The 27921-nt window shown below is 55.4% G+C and overlaps 3 protein-coding genes across 7 annotated transcripts; 2 read left to right on the top strand and 1 right to left on the bottom strand.

Annotated features, from left to right (window-relative positions):
• The first annotated feature begins 845 nt into the window (after positions 1–845).
• EMILIN1 (elastin microfibril interfacer 1) lies at positions 846–9541 on the top strand. The gene is made up of 9 exons (XM_055540706.1): positions 846–1023; positions 1254–1485; positions 2431–2556; positions 2994–3214; positions 4550–6469; positions 6846–6962; positions 7340–7357; positions 7509–7646; positions 8074–9541. Exons 2-9 carry the CDS (start codon positions 1316–1318, stop codon positions 8409–8411), a joined length of 3048 nt encoding a protein of 1015 aa, XP_055396681.1. The 5' UTR covers positions 846–1023; positions 1254–1315; the 3' UTR covers positions 8412–9541.
• A 140-nt stretch (positions 9542–9681) lies between these two features.
• Positions 9682–22206, top strand: KHK (ketohexokinase). Of its 5 annotated transcripts, none has more exons than XM_055540707.1 (9): positions 9682–9814; positions 13147–13263; positions 17204–17338; positions 17540–17674; positions 19495–19567; positions 20405–20551; positions 21595–21683; positions 21827–21984; positions 22069–22206. In XM_055540707.1, the coding sequence occupies exons 1-9, from the start codon at positions 9723–9725 to the stop codon at positions 22152–22154; spliced, it is 1032 nt and encodes a 343-aa protein (XP_055396682.1). In that variant the 5' UTR covers positions 9682–9722; the 3' UTR covers positions 22155–22206. The 5 variants fall into 5 exon arrangements, with proteins under 5 accessions (XP_055396682.1, XP_055396685.1, XP_055396684.1 ...); XM_055540708.1 differs by lacking the exon at positions 9682–9814 and adding an exon at positions 10776–10864; XM_055540710.1 differs by lacking the exon at positions 17204–17338.
• Positions 22207–22494: 288 nt separating this feature from the next.
• CGREF1 (cell growth regulator with EF-hand domain 1) lies at positions 22495–26613 on the bottom strand. The gene is made up of 5 exons (XM_055540713.1): positions 26526–26613; positions 25423–25488; positions 25275–25345; positions 25011–25135; positions 22495–24519 (listed from the first exon to the last, which is right to left on the bottom strand). The coding sequence occupies exons 1-5, from the start codon at positions 26603–26605 to the stop codon at positions 24073–24075; spliced, it is 789 nt and encodes a 262-aa protein (XP_055396688.1). The 5' UTR covers positions 26606–26613; the 3' UTR covers positions 22495–24072.
• Positions 26614–27921: the final 1308 nt, after the last annotated feature.

Below are 27921 nucleotides of genomic sequence, written 5' to 3'. Positions count from 1 at the left end.
CAGGGTAGGGAGTGACTTCCTTTAGGCTAAACAGATAGGGCCCAACTCATCTCCCTGCCTCCCCTCCCCCACTCATGGCTTTCACCAGGACAAGCCTGACACCCATGATCACTTGGCCTTTGGAGAATGAAGTCTTTCTCCTCTTGCCCATGTCCTCTCCATGTTTGACAGAAGCTGCTCTCCATTGCTGGACTCCTTTCTTCCTCTGGCTTCTCTGAATTTCCTGCCGGCCTCAGTGGAGTCCTTCTCCTTTTGCTCCCTGGTCCAGTAGCTTTTGCTCCTCTCCTCCTCTTTCCTCCCAAGCCACTGACCGGGGTACTATTTAGATTCTAATCTGAGCCATGCTCTTGATTTGCGGTGTTACCTTGGACAAGTTACTTTCCCACTCTGGGCCTCAATTGTCACATCTATAAAAGGAGGCAGCTGGACTAGATGGTGAGTGGCGGTTCTGCTGAGCCCCTGCAAGTTCATGCTCCCTTTTACGGCTCTCCTCTCCACCTCTCCTAGGGCTCCTCTCCTAGGGGGGGCCCTGCCCTGGCCCCAGGAGAGCTGTGGTTCCAGCTCCCGTTCCCTGTCTAAGTGACCAGCCCTGGGCCTCCTCCCCAGCTCTGGCCCCGGCTCTGCTCCATGTGGCCTGTCTGAGAGGCTGGCCCCAAGCCCGGCGGCAACTCCACATTTCTCTGTTTTTCCTTTTTTTTTTCTCTCTCTTTCCCGGAGTTAACAAGAAGCAGATGTGGCGCACGATGGTTGGAGAGGTGGGGGGAGGAAGGGGGAGGCTGGACCGCCAGCCAGACAGGGGGGGAAGGGAGGGGAGTGAGGGAGAGAGAGGCGGGAGGCCAGGGCCCGCCCCACAGCCACTCTTGCGCCTCTGAGCAGCCACAGGGGCAAAGCCCTGTCACCCCCAGGATCTGGTCACTGGGGAAAACCGACAGCAGAGACCAGAGGAGGGCCAGATGGAGCGAGGGGGTGGAGGCCCAGGAGGCAGCATCTGAGAGAGCCAGGGACCAGGCGCAGGAGGCCAGGGTGTGTGTAGGGGGGGCACAGAGAACAAACTCCCCTCAGAAGTGGAGAAGAGGAGAGCGGAAGGAATCGAAGGAGGGACAGACAGGAGCCTGAGGAGGAAAGAGGAGGGGGAGAGAGGTCAGGCCAGGCAGCCAAGAAGGAGGCGTGTGGCTGGGGGCTGCCGGCAGGAAGCTGGGGACAGGACCTGCTGTCCCTCAGAGCAGCGGCATCCCCCCCACCCCTCGCTCCAGGCAGAGGCGCCAGTGGTCAGGCCAGGATGTGCCTCTGAGGGCCGCCGCGGAGCGCCCCCACCATGGCCCCCGGAACCCTCTGGAGCTGCTACCTCTGCTGCCTGCTAGCCACCGCCGTGGGGGCAGCAAGCTACCCTCCTCGCGGCTACAGCCTCTACACTGGGAGTGGCGGGGCCCTCAGCTCTGGGGGCACCCAGGCCCAGAGTGCCCCCCGACCTGCCAGCCGCCACAGGTAGGAGTCTGGGTCACAGCCCAAGGCTGGAGGTAGGTGGGAGGGTGGGTGTCCTGGCCCCTGCCCCGGGTACGTTCTTCTGGGCTGTCCACACTAGGGCAAAGGAAGGGGGAAGAGGAAACCCAGCCACCAGGTGGCTCTTTGCATGCCCGCCTTCCTTCAGGGCCCCGTGGAGTAGATAGGTACCCCCCCCCCCTACCCCATCTAACCTCAGGGGGAATCACTTCCACGTTAGGTGCCCAGGGAAACTATCCTGAGAGCCACGGGCTAGGCCTTCCTGTCACTGCCAGCCCACACCAGCCTGGGAGTCTCGGCAGACCTCTCATCCCATGCTAGGGCCCCCTCAGCCCCATGCAGTAACCCACGCTTCCCACGCCACTTCTCTGCTCCTTTCCTTTCTCCAGCGGACATGGACTGGAGGCTGGTGGGGGGAGGAGGGGAGCCAAGAGTGTAGAACTGAAAGCCCCAGGGTGGGCAGGGCTCATCAATGGCTTATTCTCTCCTTGACCCTGAGCTGGACCCCTGCCTGCTCCGACCACTCCCCTGAGGGGTGAGGAGAAGCCAGGGGATCACCAGGGAACCTGGCCAGCGAGCTCACGCAGGCCACACCAAGCTGGGGGTTGAGACAGAAAGGGACATGAATGAATGCGTGAATTCAGACGCTCCCCAGGCGCCCCAGCCATGAAGATCAACATCCCCGTAGTTGTGGTTTTGCCTTCTGGGCCTCCTGTTCCCATCTTGAAAAGTCTTTATTGCCTCCTACTACACGGGAAGGCGTGGGGGGTGGGGTGGGGTGAGGAGCTGTCCCTGCCAAAGCCCTAGCTCCCCCTGGTCCCCAGAGGCCCTTCATCTTGTGACCCTCCCTCGGCCCCTCTGGTAGCCCCTAGGCCTCCCCACGGAATGTGTGTCTCTGGCTCTGAGACCCAGGTGGGGTTGTCCCTGCAGGAACTGGTGTGCCTATGTGGTGACCCGGACAGTGAGCTGTGTCCTTGAGGATGGAGTGGAGACCTTCATCAAGCCCGACTACCAGCCCTGTGGCTGGGGCCAGCCCCAGTGTTCCCGCAGCATCATGTGAGGATGGGTACTTGGTGGGGCCTGGGCTAGGGCCACCAACCTGGGGGATTTGTACAAAGCAGGTAGCCAGGGGCAGGACCAGGGTCTCCGTTGAGAGCCATTTGAGATGCTGAGGCAACTCTTTGGCTGGTTGGATACTGAGGGCAAACTGACTTGGACCACCCTGCCAGCCTTGGGAATGCATCTTCTGGGCCTGGCCACATTCAAGGAGAGGAGTTCAAAGCTCCAGCACAGGACAAGGGGAGGAAGAATAGGGATTTGGCCTTTGGCCAACCGGCTGACAACTGTCAACTGAGCAAGGCCACATGCTGGCCAGTAAGGGGGACCCAGCCTGAGGGACAGACCTAGCCCACGAACAGCGGCCCATCTCTGAGGACAGGGGCCAGCATCACTGACTGCAGGAGGAGTAAGGGGCCTCCCTCTGCCTCTCCCAGGTACCGCAGTTTCCTCCGCCCTCGCTACCGTGTGGCCTACAAAACGGTGACAGATATGGAATGGAGGTGCTGCCAGGGGTACGGGGGCGATGACTGTGCAGAGGGCCCTGCCCCGGCGCTGGGCCCTGCACCCACCACCCCGCGGCCCCGGCCCCAGCCCGCCCGCCCCAACCTCTCCGGCTCCAGTGCGGGCAGCCACCTGAGTGGGCTGGGAGGGGAAGGTGAGTATGGGAGTTGCTGGGGAGAAGAATGGGGACAATGCTGGGGAAAAGCATGGGGCCAGGCTGCTACGGGGAGACCCCTGCTCCAGGTTAGGGCTGGGGGCTGGGGGGTGGAGGAGTGCGCAGAACAGAAGATAGTTAATGAGATCCCTAAGGTTCCTTTCCACATTTGAGAGCAAGAGACAGAGAGAATGTCTGTGTGTGGGTTGTGTGTATGTGTGTGTGAGAGAGAAGAGAGATTGAGTGAGACCCAGAGAAAAGGAAGGCAGAGAAAGAGAATGTGCTCGCACACGCCCACGTGTGGCCAAGATACTTCCTAGTTGGGAACAGCTGCGGGAGGAAGGGGGAATTCCTTGGACAAGCTTGGTCCAAGGGGATAGACACTTGGGACTACAAGTCCTAGCATGCACTGCAGCTGACTACAGGTCCCAGGCGCCCCAGTGGCCTCTAGAGACTGCAGGTCCCGGAATGCAGCAGTCCCCGTTACCCAGCACTGCAGATGTGTTGTGTTGCCTGCCAGGGAGATAGCCGTGCTGTAATTATGGAAACAGGAACTGCTGGCTGACTCTTCCAACACCCAGCCAGATCCCCTGCAGCTTGCCTCAGATTTGTGTTTGTCCCTGTGGTGATGTGAAGAGGGGCCTCCCACATTCACATTTCACTCACCCTGCGGAAGCGATGTATTGTCAGTTCCTTTTTTTCAGCTGCAGAAACAGTTTCCATAAAGTTAGAAGGCATTCCGGATGATAGAACCATATTAAACTTGTAATCCATGGCCCAGTTAATTAACCTCTCTGGTCCTCTATCTCCCAGTCTATCAAATGGGAAGAGCTAATGGGCTTCCCTGGTGGCTCAGATGGTAAAGAATCTGCCTGCAATGAGGGAGACCTGGGTTTGATTCCTGGTTTGGGAAGGAAGGAATGAGGAGGAAGAAATGGCAACCCACTCCAGTATTCTTGCCTGGAGAATCCCATGCACAGAGTAGCCTGGCGAGCTACAGTCCATGGGGTCACAAAGAGTTAGACATGACTGAGCGACTAAAACACACAATCGTATTTGTGCAATGCAGTTGTTGTAAAGGGGAAGGAGCCATGGTGAATATTTGACTTAGAGGCATTCAGTGAATGGAGTTTCTCTCCATCTTTTCTTTTTTGGGGTTTTGTTTTGCTTTCTCTTTCCTTCCATCTTTTCTTGCCCAAGTCACCCAGCTAAGGAATGGCCAAATCAGCTGGGACTCTGCCCTTTCGCTGGAGCTGGGGAGAGAAGGTCCCTAGGAGGTAGGCACTGAACTCTGTGGTCCAGCCCCTCAGCCTTATCCCTCCCCTTCTCTGCCAGGTCCTGGGGAGTCCGAGAAGGTCCAGCAGCTGGAAGAGCAGGTGCAGAGCCTGACAAAGGAGCTTCAGGGCCTTCGGGGTGTCCTGCAGGGACTGAGCGGGCGCCTGACCGAAGATGTCCAGAGGGCTGTGGAGACGGCCTTTAATGGGAGGCAACAGCCGGCAGATGCAGCGGCCCGCCCGGGTGTGCACGAAACCCTCAATGAGATCCAGCAGCAGCTGCAACTCCTGGACAACCGCGTCTCCACCCATGACCAGGAGCTGGGCCATCTGAACAACCATCACAGCGGTGGCGGCAGCAGCAGGGCTCCGGATCCCACCCCGGCCCCTCCTGGCCACAGTGAGGAGCTGCTGCGGGAGCTGGAGCAGCGGCTGCAGGAGTCATGCTCCGTGTGCCTGGCGGGGCTGGATGGCTTTCGACGACAGCAGCAGCAAGACAGGGAGCGGCTGCGAGCGCTGGAGAAGCTGCTGGCCTCCGTGGAGGAGCGGCAGCGTCACCTCACGGGGCAGGCCCTGGGCCGCTGGGCCCCTCAGGAATGCTGCCCTCCAGAGCTGGGCCGGCGACTGGCCGAGCTGGAGCGGAGGCTGGATGTTGTGGCTGGCTCGGTGACAGTGCTGAGCGGGCGGCGAGGCACCCACCTGGGAGGAGCATCTGGGCAGGGGGGCCACCCGCCAGGCTACACCAGCTTAGCATCCCGCCTGTCCCGCCTGGAGGACCGATTCAACTCTACCTTGGGCCCCTCGGAGGAACAGGAGGAGGGCTGGCCGGGGCGTCCTGGGGGGCTGGGCCACTGGCTGCCTGCTGCCCGGGGAAAACTAGAGAAGCTGGAGGGGCGGCTGACCAATGTGAGCGGGGAGCTAGGGGGGCGGCTGAATCAGCTGGAAGAGCAGGTGGCAGGGGCAGTGCAGGCATGTGGGCAGCTCTGCTCTGGGGCCCCTGGGGAGCAGGACTCCCAGGTCAGGGAGACCCTCAGTGCCTTGGAGCGCAGGGTGCTGGACAGTGAGGGGCAGCTGAGGCTGGTGGGCTCAGACCTGCACAAGCTGGGAGCATCTGGGGAGGCCCAGCAGGCCGTGCTGGAGCAACTGCAAGGGGCGGTGGGCCTGCTCCATGGTCGCGTCGATGCGCTGGGCGAGACAGCTGCAGAGTTCGCACTGCAGCTGAATCTCACAGCTGCACGGCTGGGCCAACTGGAGGGGCTGCTGCAGGCCCGTGGGGAGGAGGGTTGTGGCGCCTGCGGAGGTGTACAAGAGGAACTCGGCCGCCTGCGGGATGGTGTGGAGCGCTGCTCCTGCCCGCTGTTACCCCCCCGGGGCCCTGGGGCCGGCCCTGGGGTTGGGGGACCGAGTCGTGGGCCGCTGGATGGCTTCAGTGTGTTTGGGGGCAGCTCAGGCTCAGCCCTCCAGGCCCTGCAAGGAGAGCTCTCTGAGGTCATTCTCACCTTCAGCTCCCTCAATGACTCGCTGCATGAGCTGCAGACCACCGTGGAGGGCCAGGGTGCTGATCTGGCTGACCTGGGAGCCACCAAGGACCGCATCATCTCTGAGATCAATAGACTGCAACAGGAGGCCACAGAGCATGCCACAGAGAGTGAGGAGCGCTTCCGAGGCCTGGAGGAGGGACAGGCACAGGCCGGCCAGTGCCCCAGCCTAGAGGGGCGATTGGGCCGCCTGGAGGGAGTCTGTGAGCGGCTGGACACAGTGGCCGGGGGACTGCAGGGCCTGCGTGAAGGCCTTTCCAGGCATGTGGCTGGGCTCTGGGCTGGGCTACGGGAAACCAACAGCACCAGCCAGACACAGGCAGCCTTGCTGGAGAAGCTGCTGGAGGGGCAGGCTGGCCTGGGCAAGCGGCTGGGTGCCCTTAATAGCTCCCTGCTGCTGCTGGAGGACCAGCTTCACCAGTTCAGCCTGAAGGACCTCACCGGTGAGCGGGCAAGAGGAGGCACTGCGGGAAGCGGGGGGAGGACCTTTTTCAAGTCTTTTCTTTCTCCTCCCCTGACCCTACAACAACCTAGCCTTAACCTCATTTACTTGCTCTTTGCCCTGCTCTGCATGATTTGCATACCCACCGCTGTCCCAGGGCTTGGCTTGTCCACAAGAGATGACCCAAGGTCCCAGCTCCCCACCCTCCTTGATGGCTCAGACAGGCCTGTGGGTGGAGGTGGGGTGCTGCTCTGCCACCTAGGTACCCAGCGTGGGCCGCAAGGGGGCCCATCACCCTGTCCCTGGATCCACCACCTTCCTTGTCTTTTGGAAACTCATTTTTATGGCTCCCCTTCAACCCAGTTTTGTCACCGTAGGGCCTGCAGGTGAGGCTGGGCCACCAGGGCCTCCTGGGATACAGGGACCCCCTGGCCCCGCTGGGCCTCCAGGACCTCCAGGCAAGGATGGACAAAAGGGGCCCATGGGGCCACCAGGTGAGCGGGCTGAGATCCTTGCTGCAGCCATGGCTGCCACCCCCCTTGGCAGCCCTGGGCTTGACATTCTACTCTGAACTTAACAGAGAAGAGGGAAAAGGGTGAGGAACTGGGGCTCCTACGTGGCTTTCATTGACTAGGAAAGTAACTAGGAGATAGGATAGTCAGCGTGCCGGCCAGTTGACTGTGGGTGGCCTCCCTGCTGTGTTGAAGGCTGTGGCTGAGCCTACAAGGTTGACGAGAATAGATCCCATCTGTCTCCCCATTTCTGCTTTGGGGGACTGCATAGCACCTGGCACAGTGGGAAAGCAGGTGTTTGCTGAGTGACTCAGCGAGAGCTGCCCTAGTTCTCACTGCTTCCTTTTCTCTCCCCACAGGTCCCCAAGGTGAACAGGGTAAGTTCCCCTCATTTAGCGCTGGAGGGAGGGGACCCGAACCAGGATTTGGAGGATGGAGGGCCTCAGGCAGCCCTGGGTGGGGTGGAGACCGAGGAGTAGAAGGGGGCTGCACTGAGCATCCACTCTGACACCCTCCCCCCACCCCCAGGACCCGAGGGGGCACCAGCAGCCTCCATGCCCCGGGTAGCCTTTTCAGCTGCCCTGAGCTTGCCCCGGTCTGAACCAGGCACGGTGCCCTTCGACAGAGTCCTGCTCAACGATGGGGGCTACTATGATCCAGAGACTGGTGAGCCTGGAAGCGGGGAGCTGGGCACTGGGGGGATCAGGGAGGCTGTGTCGTGACATGTCCCCATTCTTGCCCTTTCAGACAAGCTGGATCCTTTCATTCTCTGGTTTGGGGAGACCCTGTTCTCTCCTTCATTTATCCCTTCTCACCACAACTTGGATTGAGGGGTGGTTGGGGAGGGGAAGGAGCCTATCCTTCCACAGCTCTTTCTGGGGACCTGCTATTGCCCAGGCACTCCTCAAGTGCTGGGGATGCGGAAATGAACAAAAACACAGACTTCCCTGCCATCTGTGGAGCTCAGGTCCTGGTAGAAGAGAGGTAGAAAAGACCCAGAGGGTCCCTCCGTAGTACAGTTCTGGAAGGGCTCCCGGACGCCTTCCCGGCCCCTGCCACCTGTCCCCCTCCTCACTGTCACTCTTGTCCCCAGGCGTGTTCACGGCGCCACTGGCCGGGCGCTACTTGCTGAGCGCGGTGCTCACGGGGCATCGGCACGAGAAGGTGGAGGCCGTGCTGTCCCGCTCCAACCTGGGCGTGGCTCGCATAGACTCCGGTGGCTACGAGCCCGAGGGCCTGGAGAATAAGCCGGTGGCCGAGAGCCAGCCCAGCCCAGGAGCCCTAGGTGTGTTCAGCCTCATCCTGCCGCTGCAGGTCGGAGACACGGTCTGCATCGACCTGGTCATGGGGCAGCTGGCGCACTCGGAGGAACCGCTCACCATTTTCAGCGGAGCCCTGCTCTACGGAGACCTGGAGCTCGAACAGGCGTAGACGGCGGGGTGGGGAAGCTGGGGGGATCGGGTCCCACCCGCTCGAAGTGTCTACGCGGCCAAACAGCCAGCCAGGGGGCGGGCTCCTCGGGGTCGCGCCTGGGACGCGGTGCCGACCCCCGGGGAGCCGCAGCAGAGGCGCCCCGAGCCAAGCGGCGTCCTCCCCATGGTTGGAGTGCACCGGGTCGGGGACTCTGGGGTCCCCTCGTCCAGACCGTTGGCCTGATCGCCGTCCCTGCAGGACCCGGACTGCGGAGGGGCCCATCTTGGCACCCTCTGCTCCCCCAAGTGGCCTCCAGGCCGAGTCCCTCGGCTCCAGGGCTCTCGCGAGGGGAATCCGGCCCCCACCGCCATACTAAACTATTCAGGAATAAAGACACTTGGTTTTTCTAAAAAAACAAACAAACAAACAAAAACTAAACAAGCCGTCTGCTCTACTATGTGTTCATGGGTCGACAGGAGTACACAGGGGACGGGGTGAGGGAGCCCCCGATCAGATTCGCGCCCTCAGCTCCGGCGGGAGGAGCTCTGCCGGCACCTGCTCTGGACGCGCGAGCGCGAAGCAACTCCTCAGCTTAGAGCCCCAGCCAGGCCCTCCTCCTGATCACGCCCTTTCCGCCCGAGTCCGCCAGAGGGCGCCGGGACCCGCGACCTCGGCGCCGCTGGGCGGGGTCTCCCGTCACGTGACTGCCGCGGCCCACCTTGCGTGCCCCGGCTGCTCCGCGGCAGAGGCGAGGCCTCGACCTGGGATTGGCCCGACCTCGGGGGCGGGGCGGGGCAGCCGGGACAGCGCGAGCCGCGGCTGGGGATGCTTGCGGGTCAGGCCGCAGCTGCGAGGCCCGACTCAACCCCGCGGGCCTGGAGTCTGGAGATTGGCTGGTGCGGGAGCGGGCGGCGCACGGGATGCTTTTCTGCTGTACTTTCTCTTGGCGTTCAAGAGGTTGCCTAGCTACGCTTTAGAGAGCTTTGCATCAGCTCCGAGTCCGTCTGACAAGTGAGGAAACTGAGGGCAAGAAGTGGAAGACGTAGCCATCTCCTGGGCCACGCAGATTGCCAAGGAGAGGCCGGGTACCGAGACCTTGGGGTCTGCGCTCCCAGGTCCTCTGGAGTGGGTGGTCGTGGGGAGCAAGGGCCCGGCTCCGTCCCCTGCACCCCACGGCACCCCTCGCCGCCGCCGGAGGCTCCCTGGAGGAGGAGTTCCGAACGCGGAGGAGGAGCCAGACTCTGGGAGCCGGGACACCATTCACCCTGATAGGAGGCAGAACCAGGGAGGAACCCCGTCAGCCAGGCAGAAAGCTCCGGGAGCAGCTTCATGGAAGAGAAACAGATTCTGTGCGTGGGGCTAGTGGTGCTGGACATCATCAATGTGATGGACAAATACCCAGAGGAGGACACGGACAGCAGGTAGGGGCGCCCGGGCCCCTTGGTGACCCCAGGGGCCGCTGCAGCCCCGCGTTGTGCCATGCGGCCAAGACTGCAGGGATGCGAAGCCGGGGCCCCGCAGCGAGGCTGTGAGAGTTGCCTTGGGAGCCCGTGCCTCATGCCCTCCGCCCGGGACCTGGGGAAAGAATTGAGGCCTTTAGTATTAAGCTCCAGGCTTTGGATAGCATTGTGTTCTCCACTTCCCATTTCCAACCCTGGGACCTGTCAGACATCATTATCCCCATTTTACCAAGTAGACTAAGCAAGTAGAGACCCTGAGAGACACAGTGACTTAACTGAAGGGCGCACAGCTAGGAAGGTGCAAAAGCAGTGCCTTCCATTTTAACAAGACCTGTGCACGTGCCTATCACCAGCATTTACTTCTAATTTATTTACCACTTATAGATCTCATCTGTTTCTTTGAAAGTGTTTTCGAGGTAGCTTACAATAAGAAGTATGTGCAGTTAGACTGTTCAAAAACATTGAAAACCATGGTCTTTGAGCTTCATTGTATCTCAGGGCTTGCTGGCGCTGCAGGCAAATTTGGAGATGCTATGAGTTATGGTCCAGCTGGTTCATAAGCCATACAGACTTTTTCCTTGTGCTGAATTCCAAAAGGAGTTTACCAGAAGTCCTTTTTACAGTACTCAGTGAACAACATAGTGGAAAACATCCTTCTTGGTTGTCTGGTGGAAGTTGAAGAGTCATTTGTTGGTTCCTATATTTACTCTTGATAAGAACTGCACCATTACACATCATCCCAAGACACTCCAGTGCAGTGGAATCTGTGACTTTCTCTTGGGGTAGTCTAGTGCTTAGAATACAGAGAAGAATTGCTTCTTGGCTGTCAGTTGTCAGAGCCAAGAACTGGATAAAAGGCGAGTTCAAGACTGAGCTTGGGAAGACGCTACAGTGCCAGTAACCATGAGGCTCACTGAGGGAGAGCGCCGGGAGTTCTTCAGGCCTTGGATCCATACAGCACTATCACAGGCATTATTACATGCTTTCCTCACAGCAGCCCATGGGAAACATGTAAGGATCAGTCCTGTTCTGTCTTTATAGATGAGGAAGCTAAGGATTTGGAGAAATGAGACAGTTTTTGTAAGGGGCCACATAGCTAATGAGTGGCATAACAGTAGTAAAACTCACGTGTCCTAATTCTAGGTCTCCAGCCCTCTACCCTCTCAGGTGCTCCCTGTTCCTTTGCTGCTGCCCATCTCATGGAGGTGACCCTTTGCTTTGGGCTGCTTTGTTTGCCAGACGTTAGAGCCCCCGGCAAAGGGTGAAGGCACAGTGGGGGCTGGGCACAAGGGTGTGCTGCTATATGGACCTCACCCACCTGCCAAGGTCAAGTCGGCCCCAGGACTTGGTACACAGTGAGAGATAGGCTTACTTTCAGGAGAACAGTGAATTCTAGGGCTACAGGTTCTCCACGAACTGTGGGGGACCTCAGGGGAACCTAGAGTGCCTGCTCCACTAGAGCTGAGTCCCAGTCCCTTTGAGCTTGCTTGTCAGGAGGCTGGGACCAGAGCCTACTAGTCCCCCCTGATGGGGGCCGGTTCCAAAGGTGGGCACTAAGCGAGGTGCCTCTCTGAAGAGACCCTTCCCATGTCCTCCACGCCCCCTGCCCTTCAGGGGGTGCCTCCCCATCCCCCAGACCCATGGTTCTGCTCCTTTGTGGAGCAGTTTGCTTGTCTTCAGGGCCTCTCTCCCATGCGCCCATCCCACCCAGTCCGGCTCCTGGACTCTGTTGTGCCTCCCAGATGGGCAGACCTGAGTGGGAACCCAGGCCTTCCTAGCGTCTCAGCCCCTCCTGTCCCAGGCTCTCTCCCTGGGCAGCGGAGAACTCTCAGGAGGTGCTACCTGGAACTCGGCCAGAGCCCTGAGGAATGGCCTAGCCTCTCAGAGTCCAAGCCTAAAGGGCCTTCCAGAAAGCATCTTCATGCTCAGCAGAGTGCTTCTGCACAGAAAGTTGGGCGTCCGTGTGACTTTGAAGGGTTTCCACAGAATAAAGCTATAGCCCCTTTCTCTGAAACCTCCTCAGGCTGGGACCCAGTTAAAAATACAAAGCATTTGGAGTGGTTTGGGGTCAGGAGACCTGCATTCTGGTATCAGCATTGTCCTTAACTGCTGGTGTGATTCTGAGCAAGTCCAGTCCCTCCAGGCTTCTTCTCTCTTCGCAGCATGAAAATTTCTCTAAAGCTCATAGCTTGAGAAATGTTGGATCCTTTACAGATTAGTATCCTTTTCTCATGGGATCATGGCCCCCTTTTCCAAAGGCTAAAGGGAACTTCAGTGTTAAGTTTTGTGAACAAATATACCTTAGTCTAAAAATTCTACTTCATTTATTTCTCTTAATTAGTGGTTCTTTGGTGCTTGTTCCCCTTATGGTAAGCTACCGCAGTTATTATTGTTATCCTTTTTGAAACTGGAAGAATAGAAATAACAGCCTGCCCTGTTTACCTCACAGTATTATTGGAACACAAATGAAAAATCATTCCAGTGCTTTGACTGTATATGTGTGAGTTATCATTTTTGTTGATGATGACAGCCCATCAGGTGTATCCTGACTTCGTTTCCTTTTGCTAGATTTTCAGTAAAGATGGAGAAAAACAAAGGGAAATAAAAGGCAACTATGCGCTGGAAGGGATGGTTAACTAACCTTACTGTAGTGATCATTTCACAGTATATACATGTATCAAATCATCCCTCTCTTCACCTTAAACGTACAGAATGTTATATGTCAATAGCATCGCAATAAAGCTGAAAAAAAGAAAAACAAAGATGGAGAAACACTTGTCTTCACTCAACAGTCTTTTTAACTTTTGACAAGTAAAAGTTACCACGCAACCCCCCACCCCACCTTCTTAAATGATCAGTGTCCAGGTTTGCTTCTTGTCTTAATCATTTTAGTCTAAATTATTACTGAAATGGCCTCTCCTGAGATAGGAAAAGCAGTAGATTTGCCACCTTTGGGAAGAGGCAGCTCTCCAGGAGGAGGCTTGATGGGAGGAGGGGGAAGGTGGGGAACTGGGTCACTGTTACAGAGGAGGAGGTAACCTCGAGTCAGTGGAACCCTCAAACTGTGATGACACCGAGGGAGTGCCTTCCTGATGCCATAAGAATAGTGGGAGACAGATATTAATCACTGTGGCTGGGGAAAAGATCTGGTCCTCACCTGAGCCTCTTCCCTTCGCTGAGCCTCAGGCTGGCCCGGATGCTTTCTGAAGGGGACCTCCTGGCTTTTTCATTCTGGGGGCCCTACCCAGGGCTCAGTCTGCTGGAGCTGCAGGGACCCTCCTTGTGTTTTGCAGGTGCTTGTCCCAGAGATGGCAACGTGGAGGCAATGCATCCAACTCCTGCACTGTCCTCTCCCTGCTTGGAGTCCCCTGTGCCTTCATGGGCTCGCTGGCCCCGGGCCACGTTGCTGAGTGAGTGGTGGGAGCAGGGAAGGGTGGCCCTCAGGGTGGGGGCAGAAGGAAGCCTTGGCTAGTTTTGGACAGCCTTGGACAGTCTCTGAGAAATGGTTTGTGACCTCCAGAAATGGGTGGTGGTGCGGGGGGCGGTGGGGAGTGGAGGACCAGCATCCCAAACTTTCCCTGGTGTGGCTTATCTGCTACTCAGTCATTAATGTTGCTCTTGTCAAGGTTTCATTTTCACAGGCTGTTTCCTTGGCCACTCCCTGGAGCCTGCTTCAGCTTCCCACCTTCTCCTTCCTTGCTTCCAACAGACTCTCTGTGGTGGATATGACTTTGCCCTTCTCATGTCCCTTGTCCGGCCTGTGCTTGTGGCAAAAGGCGGTTAGGGATGTGCTGTACCCACCCTCCCTCCAGGACGTCCTGCATCCGTGGTCCCAGGGTCCAGGCCCACAGTTTCTTTCTTAACTGAGGGGGCAGGGCCAGTGTTTGTGTCCCTGATGTTCACTGAAGCAGCGAGAGCTTCCTGCCCAAGGACACCCCGATGCCACGTGCTAAAAATGGGCCCAGACCCATGCTTCCATTGGCCAGAAGGCTGCCACCCATAGTGGCCCATGCACTTGCTCTGTGTTGGCTGCTGCAGGGACCCAAGAGCTCTTTGACCCCTGGCACAGCCAACTCAGCAAGCACTTATCAGGAGGTGAGGCCCACACTTTGCCCACTGTGGGCACAGGGGCAGGCTGCCAGGTTGTTGGCCTGGAAAGCACAGCCCTTTGAACGCTGTTAGAGCCCAGCCCCAAGTTGCAGCCAGGTTCCCTTCCCTAGGAACCGGCATGGAGCAAATATTGGGGCTAGAGCCTGCCCTCTGGGGTGGGACAGAGGGACCCAGAGCCAACAGCTGCTCACTTGCCAACCCTTTTCAGCAGCTGCCTTTCCTCCCAGCTAGAGCGAGACCAGCCCTCTTGCTCTGGATGGCGGGCTCAACTTTGAGTAGCAGTCATGCTGTTAAGTGTGCCATTCCAAATTCTCCCCACATGCTCAGCAAACACCGCGTGAGCACCTCCCGTGTCCCTGGCACTGTGGGGACTAAAAGGTATGTGGCAAACCAAATCCAATTTTCCATCCATGCAGTAGAAAAGTGTCAGTCACTCAGTCACATTCAACTCTGCAACCCCAGAGATGGTAGTCCCCCAGGCTCCTCTGTCCATGGGACTCTCCAGGCAAGAATACTGGAGTGAGTTGCCATGCCCTTCTCCAGGGGATCTTCCCCACCCAGGGATCAAACCTGGGTCTCCTGCTTTGCAGGCAGATTCTTTACCATCTAAGCCACGTGGGAAAGCTACTGTTTAAAGGATCCTTAAGGTGTAAGACAAAGAATGATGCCCTGATGTGGTACCTTTATACCAATCTGTATTTTCCAGCTTGGGTGTTGCTGAAAGTGGGGTCCAGTCATAGTGAGAAAGGCCAGGATGGTGGCTGCACCACTGGGTGTAGTTGCCGGCTCCTGGTGACAGGACTCTGCATTTCCAAAGAGCTGGGAGGGGCGGGGTGGTCTCCTTGTTTTGCTGGTGCAGTCTTCCTGAGGGACTGCCCCCACAACTCATTCTGATCAGAGGGGATTCTGAGCAGGAGTTCTGGACCCATACTGAGGGGCCTCAGGCACTGGGTGGGCTCACCATCGTGGAAGGCGAGGGCAGTGAGTGGGCCCCCCGGCCCCCGCCAAGGCAGCACCACCTCCTGGCTGGGCATCATGAAGGCAGGTGTGGAATGAGAGGAATCACATGAGGACAGGAAGGACTTCCAAGAGAGGAGTACCGGGGGATGGGCAGGCAGAGGGAACTGGGGGACAAAGTTCAGTTCAGTTGCTCAGTCGTGTCTGACTCTTTGTGACCCACGGACTGAAGCATGCCAGGCCTTCCTCTCTATCACCAACCCCTGGAGCCTACTCAAGCTCATGTCCATTGTGTTGGTGATGCCATCCAACCATCTCATCCTCTGTCGTCCCCTTATCCTCCCACCTTCAATCTTTCCCAGCATCAGGGTCTTTTCAAATGAGTTGGTTCTTCACATCATGTGGCCAAAGTATTGGAGTTTTAGCTTCAGCATCAGTCCTTCCAGTGAATATTCAGGACTGATTTCCTTTAGGATGGACTGGTTGGATCTCCTTGAAGTCCAAGGGACTCGAAAGAGTCTTCTCCAACACCATAGTTCAAAAGCATCCATTCTTTGGCACTCAGCTTTCTTTATAGTCCAACTCTCACATCATACATGACTACTGGAAAAACCATAGCTTTGACTAGACAGTCCTTTGTTGATAAAGTAATGTCTCTGCTTTTTAATATGCTGTCTAGGTTGGTCATAGGAGAAGGCAATGGCACCCCACTCCAGTACTCTTGCCTGGAAAATCCCATGGATGGAGGAGCCTGGTGGGCTACAGTCCATGGGGTCGCTAAGAGTCGGACATGGCTGAGTGACTTCACTTTCACTTTTCACTTTCATGCACTGGAGAAGGAAATGGCAACCCACTCCAGTGTTCTTGCCTAGAGAATCCCAGGGACGGGGGATCCTGGTGGGCTGCCGTCTCTGGGGTCGCACAGAGTCGGACACGACTGAAGCGACTTAGCAGCAGTAGCAGCAGCAGGTTGGTCATAGCTTTTCTTCCAAGGAGCAAGTGTCTCTTCATTTCATGGCTGCAGTCACCATCTGCAGTGATTTTGGTGCCCCCAAAAATAAAGTCTCTCACTGTTTCCATTGTTTCCTGTCTATTTGCCATAAAGTGATGGGACTGGATGCCATGATCTTTGTTTTCTGAATGTTGAGTTTTAAGCCAACTTTTTCACTCTCCTCCTCTTTCACTTTCATCAAGAGTTCTTCACTTTCTGCCGTAAGTGTGGTGTCATCTGTGTATCTGAGGTTACTGATATTCCTTCTGGCAATCTTGATTCCAGCTTGTGTTTCTTCCAGTCCAGCGTTTCTCATGATGTACTCTGCATATCAGTTAAATAAGTAGGGTGACAATATACAGCCTTGACATAGTCCTTTTCCTGTTTGGAACCAGTCTGTTGTTCCATGTCCAGTTCTAACTGTTGCTTCCTGACCTGCATACAGATTTCTCAAGAGGCAGGTCAGGTGGTCTGGTATTCCCATCTCTTTCAGAATTTTCCACAGTTTATTTTGATCCACACAGTCAAAGGCTTTGGCATAGTCAATAAAGCAGAAATAGATGTTTTTCTGGAACTCTTTTGCTTTTTCCATGATCCAGTGGATATTGGCAATTTGACTTCTGGTTCCTCTGCCTTTTCTAAATTCAGCTTAAACATCTGGAATTTCACGGTTCACATACCGTTGAAGCCTGGCTTGGAGAATTTTGAGCATTACTTTGCTACCATGTGAGATGAGTGCAATCATGTGGTAGTTTGAGCATTCTTTGGCATTGCCTTTCTTTGGGATGGGAATGAAAACTGACCTTTTCCAGTCCTGTGGCCACTGCTGAGTTTTCCAGATTTCCTGGCATATTGAGTGCAGCACTTTCACAGCATCATCTTTTAGGATTTGAAATAGCTTAATTGGAATTCTGGGGGACAAAGTATCACCTTGTAATTATTAATACTGCCTTGTCTTGCATGGTGCAGGCCACAGTGCCCTCACCTGCTTGGTTCAAACAGGGTACATATCCTCAGTCCCAAAATCCACCCCATCTAGCGAAATCTTTCCTGCTTGAATCAGACTGAAGGCCAGGGTCAGTCAGGATCTAAAAGAATGTCCGTGAGGGTTTTCCTCCCTGAGCTCTGGCCATGCTCTCCCACCTCTCCTGCCCCCCTAAACCTGTGACGAACCCCAGTCCCTTCCTAGCCTCTCCACTTGCACCCCAGGGCCCCCCGTGGTCCCATCACCTACCCTCTAATCCCCAACCCCCCGCCGAACTGCACCTCCCCGGGTTACTCCGCCCTGGCAGTTTTGTCCTGGACGACCTTCGCCGCTATTCTGTGGACCTCCGCTACATGGTCTTTCAGACCACGGGCTCCGTCCCCATCTCCACAGTCATCATCAGCGAGGCCAGCGGTAGCCGCACCATCCTACATGCCTACAGGTTTGTACACCTGTCTGCACCCTGCCAGCTGCTGCCGCCACCATCACTCAGCCCCCAGAGCAGGACCCTCCTCTCCAAGGCCTGTGTGCTCCCCAGTGGAAGTGCCGCTCCCCACTGGAAGGTCTGGAAGGCCCGGGCTACTTGGAGTCTCTAATCTGTGTCTCCTTGCCCTTCCCTTGGCTCGGGCTCCCCCCCACCAAGCTTCCTGGTGGCTGACTTCAGGCAGCGGGGCGTGGACGTGTCTCAGGTGGCCTGGCAGAGCAGAGGGGAGACCCCGTGCTCTTGTTGCATCATCAACAACTCCAATGGCTCCCGTACCATTGTACTCTACGACACGTAAGGCCCCCTGGCCTGGCCCGCCATAGCCCACCAATCAGCCTCCTCACTTGCCATGCAGGCATCCCAGTTGCCTGCCTTTCGTGGCCTCCCTCTTTGTACCAGAAATTGTCCCTATGCCATACTGTTCAGTGATTTTTGAATTGTTTTCAATTAGGGGACAAGTGAGGTGGGAAGGGGTGAGCTTTGCTCTGCCTGGTGACTTAGCCTTGGTCAACACCAAGGAGAAGCAGGCAGACCTATACAAAACATAATTTATGATGTGATTCCTCCATAATTAGCCAATCAGAAGCCTGGGTGTGGGGGTGGGGTAAGTCGTTCTGAGGGCAGGGGGATGGGAGATGTGATTCAAACCATCTTGATCCCTGAAGGGGGCACACTGGAGTTTCCAGGGTTGCCAGCCTGCAGCATGGCACCAGGAGCTGGGGTTTGGGTATTCAAAAAAGATGAGCCACTCCCAAGGGTCCAGCATAATAAGGCTAGACCAAATGCCACATACCATCCACAGCCATTGCTGAAAGAGGGAAGAGGGACATTGGGTCAGCAGATAAGGGCCATCTGATGATTTGCTTACCTGGTGGCGGGGGGGTCATTTTAGGGTCACAGGCTGCCAGGGAGAGACTTATCTCTCCCAGATTCCCTCCTGAAAAATCTCAGAGGTTTAGTTTCCTGAGAACCTAGTGTGTGTGTGCCAGGTACTCTGTTAGGGCTGAGATGGCCCAAGCCCAACTGCCCTGGGGTTCCGGCTGACCCTACTGCCCAGCATAACCACTGGGCCTGGGGGAGGGGCAGTCATTCTAGGACAAGATTTGTAACCAGTGGCCCTGGGCTCTTTGTGTCCCAACGAATGAGTGGGTAGGCATACATCCTAGAGGCAATCTTCATATTGGGCAATGCTTGGTCATCTGCCCATTGAGCAACACTCTGTAGCAACTTTGATCAGGGACACAATATGGCTGTTCACAGGAAGGGAGGGAGAGAAGCTCCAAGGAGAACTGTCTATTGCCTACTGGCCTCGGTCCAGGCATAACCACACACATTATCTCTAGCTGCAGCAGGCCTGTTAGGCTAGGGGTCAGCCCCGTTTACCAATGGGGAAGCACCTCAGAAGGGACAGTTAGGCAGCTAGTTAAATCGAGGGAGGATTCAGTGCAGAACAGGGAGGGGAGGCCACTGGCTGTGTGTAGGTCTCTGGCTAAGGAAGATCAAGGCAGACCCTTCCCAGGTTTCCACACCTAAGTCAGCCAAAAATCAATTTATCCTCAATCACCAACCTTGATCTCAGGATCATAACATGGAGCTGCCAAACTCAGGACAGTGGTGCTGACACTGCTGGGGCAGCCAGAAGTGAGTAGAACCAGACCCGAGCTCTGGGAAGAATGGCGGTCGCCTTTGTAGTTTCCCGGGACACTGCATGCTGGGAGCTGTGTGGGCTGCTGGCAAGAGGAATTCTGGGAATTGTAGTCCCTGGTGCTCTTAGAGCATTTTGGGAGATGTGATCTCCAAAGCATGTGGGATTGGCCGCTTACTTGACACATGCAGTGGATGAATTTGCCTTTAGATAATATCACAGCCTCAAACACAGGAAGGGGCACCCTAGGAAACTGCCTCCAATCCCCTGTCTGGATGGAGCTCAGTGGAGTAAGGAGTGGTCTCAAGTTTAGCCTGGAACAGGGTAGGGCTGAGCCTCAGAAGCATGTGCTGTAGATCCAGCTTCCTGCCATGCTGCAGGCAGTGCCAGGCATAGGGGCCCTAGCAATGAGTTAGAGATCCTGGCTCTGGCTGACTTCACCTTGCGCCTTCTCTGTTCTGTGACTCAGGAACCTGCCAGATGTGTCCGCTAAAGACTTTGAGAAAGTTGAGCTGACCCAGTTCAAGTGGATCCACATTGAGGCAAGCCCTGCCCTACCTGTGTATTGAGGGCCTCAACCTTCCAGCCCCTCCGCATGTTCTGCCTCCTTGGTTTTCGAACCACCGAGTTCCTTAGAGATAAATGAGCCCAGCACTGCCCAACCCATCCCCTCTGTGTCCTCATTTATGTTTTCAAGTGGGTAACTGAGGCCCAGAAAGATTCAGTGATGTACTCAAGATCACACAGCAGGATATAGGCACCAGAAGCAGGAGGCTGGCTCTAGGCAAAGTCTGGTGCTTTCTGTGTTACAGGCTGCCCCACCTCCTCTCCCACAGCAGGAGCCAGGCTGTGGGAGACCTGATCTATTAACTCTGGGGAAGGCAGGAATGAGAGGCCCCAACCCAGCTCCCAAATAAAGGAAACTAGAGTCTTCATTCCAAGAGAACTTTTAGAGTCTAGATGGAAGGAGATCTTGAGAAGTCCTGAGTTCTAGTCCTAGCTTTGTCATTTAATTTATTGTAGTCCTTAGGAAAGTCTGTCTCTTTTTTTGGTCACACTGTGTAGCATATGGGACCTTAGTTCCCTGACTAGGGATTGAACCCATGCCCCTTGCATTGGGGGTGCTAAGTCTTAACCACTAGACTGCCAGGGAAGTCCCAGGAAAGTCTCTTTTATTCTTTAGTCTTCTTATCTGTGAAATGGGAGGGCTGGTTGATAAGGTCTCCAAGGTCCATAACAGCAATGGAATTCTGAGACTTAGGATGAGTTCCCGCTCAGCAGCCCTGGCTCCTCTCCCCCCACCACCAATAGTTCCAGCGGGAAGGGAAGAATGAGCCCGGCTGGTCCTGAGCTTCCTGCCCTGCCCTGCTCTGCTCCAGGGCCGGAATGCATCAGAGCAGGTGAAGATGCTACAGCGGATAGAACAGCACAATGCCAGGCAGCCTCCAGAAAGCAAGATCCAGGTGTCTGTGGAGGTGGAGAAGCCGCGTGAGGAGCTGTACCAGCTGTTTGGTTATGGAGATGTGGTAAGTGTCCCCTGCAGCACCCACCCCCCACCCCACACACTCCCCCCAGCTCCCAGCCACATCCAGCTTAATTTGGTTCTTAAATGGAGTCTGAGTATTTCCTTGTCCTGCCTTTCACACATGGTGATGTTGGCAGGTGGGGGCAAAGCAAAGAGACAGAGGTCTGTGCTTTGGGCTCTTGCACAGACCTCCACAGTAGCCAAGAAGTAGAATTTCTCCACCCCAGGGGGCTCATGGGTATGTCCAGAGGGATTGGACAAGGCCAGGACAGCCAGCCACAGGGCCAGCCTCTCCTCAATGGGCCTCCTGTCTTTTCCTCTTGTCAAATGACAGGATGGCACCATTCTCCAAGGTGCCCTCCAACTATGGGGTGGGAGCCACTAGGGGGTGAGGGAGGGTGGGAAGGGGACTTGCCCATATAAGCTTGGAACATAAATGGAATCTGGGTGATAATCCTAGCACCATAGTGAAACAGGTTGGGCTCTTGGCTACACATTAAAAAAATGTGGATGCCTGAACCCCACCTTCATATTTTTTTTTTCAATTTGGTTGATAGAGGTGGAGCCTGAAGTATTTTTTAATAAAACTCCTTGGTGATTCTAATGCGTAGCTGGTGTTAAGAAAGCTCTAGAACCCCCCAGCCCTTTGTTTTAAAGATGAAGAAATCAGACTTAGAGGGCATAGTTGTATGAGGAAAGCCAAACAAAACCAAAACCCTCCTGAGAGCTGTGATTTAACCCGCTTATGGTAGACTGCACCCCAAGATGGCGCTCAAGACCCACCCTGGGTTTTCAATTGTGAGGAGATTCGTTGATCTTAGAACAATAGGCTGGGACGTTTGTGTCACAGCTTACATGGCTGCTTTCCAGCATGTCTTGAGCGAGTGAGAAAACCCTTCGTGAGGTACAGCGGGGCACTACCTGAGGGCTTAGGCGGCCATGTTGGAGGAGCAGCGTTATAATATCAATGCCAGGCGGCTGGTGGTATGGGGCAGCTGGGGCTAGAGCTCAGATAACCATCAGCCTCTCTTCCACTGCCCACAGGTGTTTGTCAGCAAAGATGTGGCCAAGCACTTCGGGTTCCGGTCGGCAAAGGAGGCCCTGAGGGGCCTGTATAGCCGCGTGAGGAAGGGGTGAGCAAGCTCGCAGAAGCCAGGCTGCGCCCCGGTGCGGGTGTGAGCAGTGAGGGAGCCTGGCATCCAGGGTCTGCCCTGGGAGGGGGACAAGGCTGGGGCCAGGGCTTGGCTAACAGCTCGCTGAGAGGAGGGTGTCGCAGGGCAACGCTGGTCTGTGCCTGGGCGGAGGAGGGCGCCGACGCGCTGGGGCCTGATGGACGGCTGCTCCACTCCGACGCTTTCCCACCGCCCCGCGTGGTGGACACTCTGGGGGCCGGAGACACCTTCAACGCGGCGGTCATCTTCAGCCTGTCCCAGGGTGAGTACCCCAGCAGGAGGCACAGGGCTGGGGCCTACCCCTGCCCCGAAGACTCGGCTGACCTGGCCACTTGTCCCTCTCCAGGGAAGAGCATGCAGGAGGCACTGAGGTTCGGCTGCCAGGTGGCCGGCAAGAAGTGCGGTCTGCAGGGTTTTGATGGCATTGTATGAGTGCCCTGTGGCAGCAGGCACCGGCTCACACCCCTCCCCAGGCTGGCGTCACTGGCTCCTGTTGCCTTCTCCTCTGCGGCCAGCCTGGCATCGGGCTACCCTTCTCCCTGGGCTGATCCGGGTTGCGGGAGGGCTCCACCTGTGACCTGGCATCTCACTTGGCAGAGTCGCAGAGCAAATAAATCTTCCCAGAGCCAGCTTCCAACTGGCAGTCTGTGGGTTTTCAATGACTGAGCTTCTCTGGCTGGGGATTCCAGAGGTTTTCCTCCAACAATCCTTTGCCCTCTTTTTCTCTATTTCCCCAAGTTCACCTCTTGTCCAGGCCCAGAGGAGGGCCTGTGGAGACCAGAGCATCAGGAAGCGACCCAGGCTTGCCATGAGCTGTGCCCTTGCTGGAGGTCCAGGTCTTCCTGGTGAAGAGCAGCCACCAGTGTGGGTGTCAGTGCCCAGGAGGCAGGGATAGAGGGCCTGACTTGGAGCCCTCCTAGTGGAGGGGAGACTTAACCCCTGCCCCCCAGGGAGCCTTCCCAGTAACCACAAGCCACGAGACAAGCCCCTCTGGGTGCTGGTGCTGTCACAAGACTCCAGTGGCCACAAGCATGTCCACGTGGCTGAGGCAACCTGACAGGCCAGCAGGCAGGGAGCCTACTCTGTGGTTTGGTGGAGCCTCTGCAATCCAAAAATATCTCCCCAGTAACTTCCCCCAAGCCCCACTCTGGAAGTTGCCTTGGAGTCAAGAAGGTGCCTCGGCCACAAATGTGACCCAGGATACAGTGGTGCCTTCCCTGGGAGAGACCCAGACTGAAGGCATGTGGGAATCAGCAAATGTCCATGTGGGAGTTGGGGCAGCAGGGTGAGGCCATAGAATGTGATCAAAGGTATGGGTTTTAGGGTCAGACAAACCTGAATTCAAATCGGCCACTAATTAGCTACGTCACCTTAGGTACGGGTTTCCCTGATAGCTCAGCTGGTAAAGAATCTGCCTGCAATGCAGGAGACCCCGGTTTGATTCCTGGGTTGGGAAGATCCCCTGGAAAAGGAATAGGCTACCCACTCCAGTATTCTTGGGCTTCCCTTGTGGCTCAGCTGGTAAAGAATCTGCCCGCAATGCGGGAGACCTGGGTTCAGTCCCTGGGTTGGGAAGATCCCCTGGAGAAGGGAAAGGCTACCCACTCCAGTATTCTGGCCTGGAGAATTCCATGGACTGTATGGGGTTGCAAAGAGCAGGACACAACTGAGTGACTTTCACTTTCACCTTGGGTATGTTACTGAATTCCATCTTCCCCAATTTCTTTATCGTCAAATAGAGATCATTGCACCTGGTCATACAATTATGGTGAGGATGAAATCACAATCTATAAAATGCCCAGCATGATGCCCGGTGTGCACTAGGCACTCTGTAAATGGCAGTTATTATTAATATTTTCGGGTGTGGGGAACGATACAGGGTGATGGAGCAGACCTGCCCTGAATACAGGAGGGTGCATCAGCGGTTGGGCCCTAGGGAGAGGCTGAGCTCCCTTCCCCAGTTGTCTGCAGCTGGCTGTGGCCTAGTGCTGAACTCTTCTGTGTCTCATCTGGGAACACTGGGTAAACTGAATTCCTGCCCTCCCAAGAGGCCTATCCCATCCCTGACCCCTGCAGTCTGAGGCCAGGGCACGCTGAGCCAGAGGATCAATGGCCCAGGGGGATGGGTTCATTCAGTTCTTTATTGGTCATCTGGGCCCTAAAGCTGCCCTTCAACTTAGGGTCTCTCTGAACTGCACAGACTGAACTGAACTGCACAGAAAGACCTACCACCTACTGGGGCCAAGGAGGGGGCACAGAGGTGGTCGTCATCCTAATATACACACCCTACCCTTAGAGCTTATGTTCCAGCACTGAGACGTCTAGTGGTGCAAGCCTGTACCCTCAAGGTTTACATCTCACTATTCTCCAGCTGAATAGCATGAACCTCAAGCTCATTTGGGGAGTTCTTAATCCCCAGTGTTTCTCCTAGAAGTTCTTCTGCTCTTCCTCCAGCGTCCCCAGTCTCTACCTGTTCCCCAGTCTGCCCTCCAGGGCCTGGGGCTTCTCTTACAGCATCAGCCTGTCCCCCAGCCTCCTGTACAGGCTCCAAGAACTCCCTTCTGGCCTCTGCCTGTCCTCCAGCTGCTTCTCCAGGACTCAGAGCATCATGTGCTTCTTGTCTCGATGGGCTTTTAGCCAACAGAGGCTGCATCTCAACATCTTGTGGCTCTGGAGGCTCTCTGGGCTCTGTGTGTCTCAGAGCCTCTCCAGGGAAGTTGACAAGCTCTGCAGGGGTCATAAGCCCATCCCCATTCAGGTCCTGAGTCTCCAGCACCTTGTCCACTACCAGGATCACCTGTGGAAGAGTCTGTAGTGACTGGAGATGCTCCCAGGAACCCTGACCCTCCCCATACACCCTACATCCCTGCCATGCGGGCTCTGAGCCCTCCTTTTACAGGGGATTCACTAAAAAAAAAGTCATGATGACAAAAACAAAAGCAGACTTCCCTGGTGGTCCTCCCTGGTGGTCAGTGGTTAAGAATCCCCCTGCCAATGAAGGGGACATGGGTTCAAGCCCTGGTCCAGGAAGATTCCACATGCCTGGGGGTAACTAAGCCCACACACCACAACTACTGAAGCCTGTGCACCCTAGGCAGTGCTCTGCGACAAGAGAAGCCACCACAATGAGAAACCCAAAGACCACAACTGGAGAGTAGCTCCTACTTGCCACAACTAGAGAAAGGTCGCCTGCAGCAATGAAGACCCAGTGAAGCCAAAAAAAAAAAAAAAAAAACCCCAAACCCCCAAGGAGCTGGGTCTTCTTCATGGAGAAGAAGAAGGGCTTACCGGGTTGGTGGTGGGAGAGTCAGAAGCTCCAGGGGCCAGAGCAGCTGTCAACATGGACAGCAGCTCCAGGCCATCCAACTGTCCACTCTGGTCGTAGTCGTGGAGAGCAAAGAGGTAGAGGAGAACTAAGGAAGAGAAGCTGGATCAGAAGAGGCGTCAGGGGACAGCTGGATCAGGCAGGAGTCACGGGATGGCCTGACGTCAGTCCCAGCTCTGGTTGCCCTGAGCCTCCAGTCCACTGGCCCCATCGGCCCAGGCCCTTACCCTGCTCTCGGCTCATGTGCTCTGGCTCCTCTTCCATCCTCTCTAGTCCCTTTAGGTAGCTCTGTAGAAGTCTGGCAAAAAAGTGGAAAATCAGCCCACTAGACACCAGTCTGCAGCCCCAGGCCTGGCTTCACCCCAGCCTACTCACCGAAGTTGCTCCTGGCCTGGCTCAAAGGGGTTGGGCAGAGGCAGATGCTGTGCTTCAGGGTCTAACCTGGAGAGGGAGGGAAGGACTGGCCTTGCAAAAAGCCTCCCCGAGGGCCCAGCCTCATAGCCTTCTACTCCCAAGCTCCTGATAGAGATCACCTCCCAGGCCCAAAAGGAGCTGCTTCTCCAGGTTCCCAAAAGCCTTGGGGGGAGCCTCAGGAGCATGACCTTACTCCCCAGATTCTGCCTTTGCAGATTCCTAGCTTAGATGTTAAGTGAAAATCCCAATAAAATATCTGGTTAGGTGGTGGCTGGAGGAGGCCACACCCAGTAGACACAAGGTGGAGCCCCAGGAAACCAGCACAGTGGGTGGCAGGACGATGTGGATTGTGGCAACTCTTCTGTGATGTTGGTTGCTAAGGGACAGGTCTCTAGCTGAGCCCTGGTACTGCCCAGTTTTATATAGACCCAATGTGCTCTATAACAAAATGGACCCTTTTCACCCCCCACGTTGAGGTGTAGACATTGGTTTTAGAGTTTCAGTCTGCTCAAGGGTTTTTATAACGCTCAAGATTTTCTCGTAGTTCTGGACAGGGATCCCTGTTTGCTCAAGTCACTCCAGATGTGTGATGTCAGAGAGCTGTCAGGAGCTGTCATAGCAACTTTTGTCACTGCTGCCAGCCCTCGCTGCTGCTCGTGTATCCATCCCCCTGACCCCAGCCCGCATACCCCCTGCATAGTATTAATACACAAAACCTCGAAGAAGATACTCGAATAAAACAGAAATGATATGCTAAGGATCTCTATTTCTTTGGAGCTTCCACCGTAAGAAGCTCCTGATAAGAGCAGCCCCTTCCGAAGCGCATAACCTCACACCTCATTGGAAATGAGCTCCCACTTCCAAGTGAATCCAGAAAACATGTGTCGATGCCCACTTTGGAGAGGACACTCTGACAAGCACAATGCAGTGGTTGAGGTGGTAGGGATGACACAGAAGTCAAGGAGTGTATGCCCACTCTCCCAGCTCCCAGAGGGGCCCACACCACACCCTCCTGAGACTCCTCCTGCTCCCGGCCCATGGCCCTGCCCTCTGAATGCCATTACCTCATGGTGCCATCCTTGGGAGCAGCCTGACTCAGGGGCAGGAGCAGCAGCAGTAACGTTCTCATCATCACAGGTAACATCCTTCCTGTAACTGGAAGTAGGAACAGGAGTAGGGAAGCAGAGGGAAGGGGTCTGCCACAGAGTGGGGATCGATGGATTAGACAGCAACACCTCCCTCTGCCTCTGCCTGCCATCCAGGGGACAGGACTCCTGCACAGTGAGGAGCCACACAGGACATCAGCGATCCCCAATACATCTTATTTCAGATCCAGCACGTAAAGGGCATACTGCAGACCTGTGCTGGGAGAAGCCGAGCTGCAGACAGGAGCCACTCCCTGCACCCCACTCCTGTTCCCCCCAGAGAAGTGCATGCCCAAGTCACTCCAGACATGTGATGTCAGAGAGCTGTCAGGAGCTGTTATAGCAACTTTTGTCACAGCTACTAGCCCTCACTGCCACTCCTATAATCATCCCCCACTCCATCCTGCATACCCCTGCAGAGTATTAATGCACAAAACCTTGAGGAAGATACCCAAATAAAACAGAAACGATATGCTAATGATCTCTATTTCACAGGTAACATTAATGGGTGGCAGGGGAAGTGCTCAGAGAAGTGAAGTTTAAGCATGTCTGATATAGCTCAGTCCAATTATTTTACAGGTGGAAACTAGTTCAGAGAGGTTAAGAAAAAGGCCGAACTAGACATGCCAAGAGTGGGACTTCCCTGGTGGTCCCCTGGCTAAGACTCTACGCTTCCAATGCAGGGGGCCTAGGTTCAATCCCTGGTGGGGAACTAGATGCCACCAGGCCACAACTAAGAGTTTGCATCCTGAAACTAAAAGATCCCACATGCCACAATGAAGACCTGGTGTAGCCAATTCAATAAATAAATATTTTTTAAAAAGAAATGCAGAGAGTCACAAAAAGCCTTAAATAGGAAGGGAAACAAATTGTTGGTTTACATTTATTAAAAACTCACTGAAGAACAAATCAAAAGAAACTCAGACTCTTTGAAATAGGTCAACGCTCAGGTAGGGCTTGAAAACACAACAAATCAGGGTTAATATAACAGTGGTCCCAAGAACTGCTATTTACTAAACGTAGTTGGGGAAACCAGATCTCAGTATAAAGGAAAAAAAACAAAAATGTTCTTTTAGGCCTACACTGTGTAGGTCCATTGGCAGCACAATCAATTGATTAAATAAAAATAGTCAAATAGGGGATCAACCAAAGCACAGAGCAAGAAGCTTTCTCATTAGTCCCAGGATCGTGTACATACCATGTGAGTTTCTGAGGAAGCAGAAGCCCTCCAGAGCTGAGGCCTGAAACCTCAAACTCATTTCTAGGAAGATAAATCAACAGGTCCTTGATGGTCTACAGCAGACAATTAGGAACC

This window comes from Bubalus kerabau, chromosome 11 (assembly GCF_029407905.1).
Source record: "Bubalus kerabau isolate K-KA32 ecotype Philippines breed swamp buffalo chromosome 11, PCC_UOA_SB_1v2, whole genome shotgun sequence".
Lineage (NCBI taxonomy): Eukaryota > Metazoa > Chordata > Mammalia > Artiodactyla > Bovidae > Bubalus > Bubalus kerabau.
This window is presented reverse-complemented; position numbering and strand designations above follow the sequence as displayed.